At 27.1% G+C, this 6,064-nt stretch overlaps 1 protein-coding gene across 1 annotated transcript; it reads right to left on the bottom strand.

Moving 5' to 3' along the window:
* Positions 1 to 6,064, bottom strand: LOC105626511 (inositol oxygenase). The gene is made up of 6 exons (XM_012207810.1): positions 6,047 to 6,064; positions 2,223 to 2,409; positions 1,768 to 1,976; positions 1,166 to 1,302; positions 616 to 846; positions 1 to 109 (listed from the first exon to the last, which is right to left on the bottom strand). Exons 1-6 carry the CDS (start codon positions 6,062 to 6,064, stop codon positions 1 to 3), a joined length of 891 nt encoding a protein of 296 aa, XP_012063200.1.

Raw genomic sequence — 6,064 nt, 5'->3', positions numbered from 1 at the left:
TCACCACTCAATCAAACCAGGAATGTATTCGTCAATCAATTTCTCGTAGTAAGGCCATAGTTTTTCAATGTCCGGGACGGAGTCACTCTTGGTGTAAAGATCAAATTTGCTGTAACATTTTTTGTGTCAAATTAATCACCAATGAAATGTATCTTTCAAGTTCAATTTTAATTTAATGAAATTTATATTTAAATTTTATTATTAGACAATTCTTATTACAATTTATGATGTTTGATATAATAATCCTGTCAAAAAAAATTTGTACGAAAAATTGCAGAAAAGCTACATAGATTGAAATAAGATCTTAGAAATTCTTAATTTTTCGTAGATATTCATAGTGGGACGTAGAATGACATTGTTTGAGAGAGCAGAGGATTTCTAGATTTTTCAAAGAAACAACTCTATGTTCCCACACAAAAAAAATTAATAATTTCTAAGCTCTTGTCCTAATCTATGTAGTTTTTCATGAAAGCTTTTCTGCCAGAGAAATTATAATCTGTAATTTAATTTAATAGAACCATAGTAATGTGATTTAATTACTTTTTAACTTTCGTAACTTTTTATTTCCTTTATATTTTATTGCATTTAAAATATATTTGATATTTCCTGACTTACTTAAATTCCATCACCCATTTCAACATCTCGATGTCTTCTGAAGTGCAGAAGTGCATGTAGTCGCCACCGGCGTGCCAAGGGTAAAAGGAATGATAACGGATCATAGCTAAAGCTTCCTTCGGTAATTTACTCTTGTTGTGCACGAGTAAGCGGTACAAGTACTCGTCATGGCCCCATGACATCATCAGATTGGATATTCCACACTTAGGTTTGTACATACCGCATTTTGTGCTGTAACATAAATATTCCCGATGTAGCGCAATATTTTTACAATTGCTTAATTCAAATATATTCAGATTGTCTTGACGCTTCGCAGTTTTATAAAAAAATTATAAATTTTACGATCAATGTTTGGCACTAGAATTTTTCTTAGAACACTCTGCGTTTATAAATGACGTGTTTTCCTTCCTCGTAAATATACGACGAGTAATACTTTGAATAATGTTCTGTTTATATCAAATCTTTTCATATTATACATACAAATAATATCTCTTGTTAATAATGAAATTTCCATTATTATTAAGCGAAAAATTAATTAACTGGGACATACTTGTAACGAGAATCTTTGCCATCAGGATTATTATCAAAGCTCGTCGCTCTGTAGACGATGGAATCACCCCAGGCACAACCGACAGGGAATGTGTCACCAACTACCGCCCACTGGGGTTCTCCGTAAAATGCCATCACCTGCAATGTACAATCATGTTTCTTAACATTGGCGAATCTAGAAATTTGTCAAAGGGGGGAATGCTATTAGCGCGCTGTAAGCGAAATTTTTTAAAAGTCAAATATGAAAAGATAGAATATTATATTATTATTTAAATTGTTACGTTAAAAATGTTGTTACGTTATTTAAATATTTTTCTTATAATATTTTACTGAAAACAATCCATTATTTTTTTAATTCCTAAGACTATTCTTCTTTTCTTTGTTTTGGTTTTTTTGTTTTTTTTTTATTCAATTTCTTTTCAATTACTTTCCTTTTATTATTATTTCAATTATTACTATCTCCTTAAGGTCATAATTTCTCCTAAAGTCTTTTTAAAAAATATTTATATCAAAATATTATAATATATTTTTTAATATTTTAAAGTGTAAATTGTAATGAGTTCATTATAACATATTTTTATAAAGCTTTATATTTCATCTCACTTTGCCAAGATCGTGAATTAAGCCGGTGAGGTGGAACCAGCCCTTGTCCGGATGCTTCTCTCTGATGGATTCTGCTGTTTGGAACGCGTGGACAATATTTGGTAGGCTCGTGTCCGGATCGCTTTCATCCACGAGATCGTTCAGTTTAAGCAGGGCGTCTTTCACCGTCATTTTGAATTTATTAAACCGAAGCCAATCTCTCATGCGAGCTACAAAAAGAACAGCGATTTTGCCACTCCTATCTTATCGTTGCCTTTCTAACTGTATTTGGAACAGACAAACAAATAAGATATAAATTTAATCGTTCAAATTGGGGGACTTTCATTTATTAATCTATGTATTTATTAATCTATCTATCCTATCTAATTCTTTATTCTTTTATCACTAAAGGCCACGAAAGCAATTGAAACGTAAAATATAATAATTAGGAATTATAATCTTTCATTTTGACTGACATTTCACGAATTCGACGGTTTGATTGGTGTGCATCAGTTCGTATGTTTTGCGAACGCGTTGCTTGATAGGATCGTCAGACTCTTCATTGAAATTACGGAATTCACTTTGCAGTTTTCCGGCGTATATTGGTTCAGGCCGAAGCTGCTCCGATGGGTCCAGCAGCGTCGTATAATCACGGATTTGTTTCTGTTGAAAAATTAATTATGTAATTATCCATAATGCAATTCTCTCTTTAATTATTTCCTATTAATAAATTTTTTTATTTGGAAAATTATTGCAGTTATTATATTTCGTATAACTCTTTTTCATTGCAGAAATTATAACACGAAGAAATTGGCACGTAATTATACAGAATATGTATTATTGTAGATACAGTGTACCGAAATTAGCAAATGAAAATATATATAGCAAAAAAATTCTCAAAAATAAGTTAAAAATAATTTAAAAATGTATTTACAGTTTTTCGTTCCAAATAATAGTTTTTTAAAATATAGACAGAAAGTTTTTTAAAATATAGATATAAAATATTTAAAAACTAGCTCTAATTATAGATTATTTTAAAACTAGATTATATATTATGGTTAAACGACCTATCCTTGAGTCACCACCCATGGATCATTAGGAGCTTATGATACACAGAAAAACAGTAAAACGTGAACAATAAGCAAATCAACATTTTGGATTTGCTACTACTAACGTTATTGCTTTACATTTTTAATTAACTGATTCGCGTATACTGCTTACGTCTTACTGCCTTACGTTTTTTGTGTGCCATAAACTTTTAGTGATTGCAAGTGGTAATTCACGAAAGGGGAACCGTTTAATCGTAATAGTAATTTCAATTTTAAATCTTTCTATCTCAAAATGTACTACGCATAACGAAAAAATAGAAAATACTTTTTTCTATAGTATTTTTATTCGCGAATTTCGGAATACCTTGTATGATTTATTTTATAATTATATATTTCTACAATAATATATATAAAATTGTACTTTCTATATTTCATAGCCACACTTAAAAAATTTATTTTTGAATATTCCTACATTTTAATTTTAATTTTTATTAAAGTTATTTCTTCCGTTTATAAATTAACAAATGTAATATATAGAATAAAAAAAATACGTAATGAAAAAAATATAGAAAATCATTCAGTTTTATGGTATTGAACATTTCATTATATTTTACTAATGAAACGGAACAAATGAGTATATATTAATGTTAACGAGATGATTTTTTTATCCATCTAAAGAAATTTAATGAACTTAATTTAATGAATTATCTTGTTAGATTAAGATAGCTATATAAAATGTTTTATATATTTATAATTTTCCACACTTCAAGTGAAGAATTAAATAAATAATATCCTTCGCAATATATTCAATATCTTAGAATGAAAAATTATGAAAATTGAATATTAAAGTGAATATTAAAGGAATTATAAAAATCATGTAACGTTGCAACGATAAATGTTTTTTGTCACATAAAATATATGAGATGGGACGAAAAATGAGCTCCTTTATAAAATTTATTCTTTATATCGTAAATAGCGTAAATTATCTTCACTGTGTACAAAAATTAATAAATCACAAAAAAATTTTTCGGATATTTGTATGATTCTTTATCTACGCTGTTACGAGTAGGCACTATAATATACAGTGAGTGCAAAAAGTATTCGTACAGAGAAAATATTTTTTAAAAAACTTTATTTTTAAAAAGTAAATATTATCCAGTGAGAAATGAGTCATCGAATTGAGATTTCAACACCAATTCGACGTCGATTCATTTAATTGACGTGATCATTTTTTGCTGGCTAATTAACAATTTATTCATAAAAAATACATACAACTGTATGTTTCTTAAAATTATATATACCAAAAAGATGTGTATTAATTATACAAAATATATCATCTGAAAAATAAGCAAAAATTAAAAATTCTATTGTTTGTTTCCTCAAAAAGTATTCGTACAGTCCAGAAATTTAACTTCTAAAATCAGGAATATATGTAAAATTCGTTTACTTATGTTTAGAACAGAATATATTTATTGTATAAAATTGCTAATTAATGTTTATTTTTTACAAATAAGATTTTTTTTATAAAAAATTTTCTTGTACGAATACTTTTTGCTCTCACTGTATATGTATATCTAAAGTAATGTAAAAGAGTCGAACATTGTCTTCTGACTAGACTTTATTTAACAACGATATAGACAAGTTGATAGATTAAGTTGTAAGTTCGTATGTTATAAACGATTAACGAGAGTATTTTCGATAATTCAAGAATCCGTTTGCAGATGAAATAAAATATTTGTAGGAATATATCCATTAAGGGTAAATTAAAAAAAATGGACAAAAACAAATAGTGAAATCGAATAAGGTAAATAGCAGAATCAAGGTTTATCAAAACTGTGTAGATTATAGAAAACTTTATGTTTATAGAAATGTATCGCAGCATTTGTCGCAAACATAAAGTTGACGTGATATGTAATAACGTTCAAAAAAATTTTTCGGATATTTGTATGATTCTTTATCTACGCTGTTACGAGTAGGCACTATAATATACAGTGAGTGCAAAAAATATTCGTACAGAGAAAATAGAATATTTTTTAAAAAACTTTATTTTTAAAAAGTAAATATTATCCAGTGAGAAATGAGTCATCGAATCGAGATTTCAACACCAATTCGATGTCGATTCATTTAATTGACGTGATCATTTTTTGCTGGCTAATTAATAATTTATTCATAAAAAATACATACAACTGTATGTTTCTTAAAATTATATATACCAAAAAGATGTGTATTAATTATACAAAATATATTATCTGAAAAATAAGCAAAAAATAAAAATTCTATTGTTTGTTTCCTCAAAAAGTATTCGTACAGTCCAGAAATTTAACTTCTAAAATCAGGAATATTTGTAAAATTCGTTTACTTATGTTTAGAACAGAATATATTTATTGTATAAAATTGCTAATTAATGTTTATTTTTTACAAATAAGATTTTGCTCCCAAAATCATGCTCCCAAAAGTTTTAATAATCTATTTCAAGAATATATCACAGGATATTCAAATTTATAATTTCTGTTGACAGTTACGAGATGTCCATAAAAAATCGTGGAGAAAAATCTATCAATGCTTACTATTTAATATATATACGAGAGAAACGGATTATCGAAACTTTACAAATAGGTATATGATAGCAAATGTCTCAGTGACCGGACATGTATCTGTGTCCGCACATTTACACAAAATTTTATTTATTTATATTATTATTAATGTTTATATTATTATTAACCTCAAGTGCTTTTTTAAGTATAATATTATAATTTAGTATCTTATTTACAAAAGAAGATTTATGACGTAAATAAATTTGTGACGCGATCAGCACTGATATGCATTGTGTAATAGTGGATTATTAATCTCTTTTTTAAATATAGAAAATATCTTGAGACGCGAAAAAATTATCGAGCACATTTCACGTGCAATTTCATAATATTCATAGAACGAATTTCACAAGAAAGAAAATAAAATTCACAACGTGTCTGCATAACATTAATCGCGAATTCGAATAAAAAGTTATATTTGTTTAAAAATAAACTAAATTAATCGGTCTACTAAATTAATCGGTTTTTTATATAAATTGTGTAAAAAATAAATTCAGAAAGACACAATAAAATTGATAAAAAATTTACAAATTAAGAAATAATTTATAAAATAATAATAAAATTTCTCGAAAAAATCTTGTTCTTCGCGATATTATTTTATTAAATCTTGAATTCCGAAATTTTATAGAAACGAAATCGAGTTAATAATAAGTAACTTACAGCTGTCGCGACGGACAT

Source organism: Atta cephalotes (genome assembly GCF_000143395.1).
Source record: "Atta cephalotes unplaced genomic scaffold scaffold00005, whole genome shotgun sequence".
NCBI lineage: Eukaryota > Metazoa > Arthropoda > Insecta > Hymenoptera > Formicidae > Atta > Atta cephalotes.
This window is presented reverse-complemented; position numbering and strand designations above follow the sequence as displayed.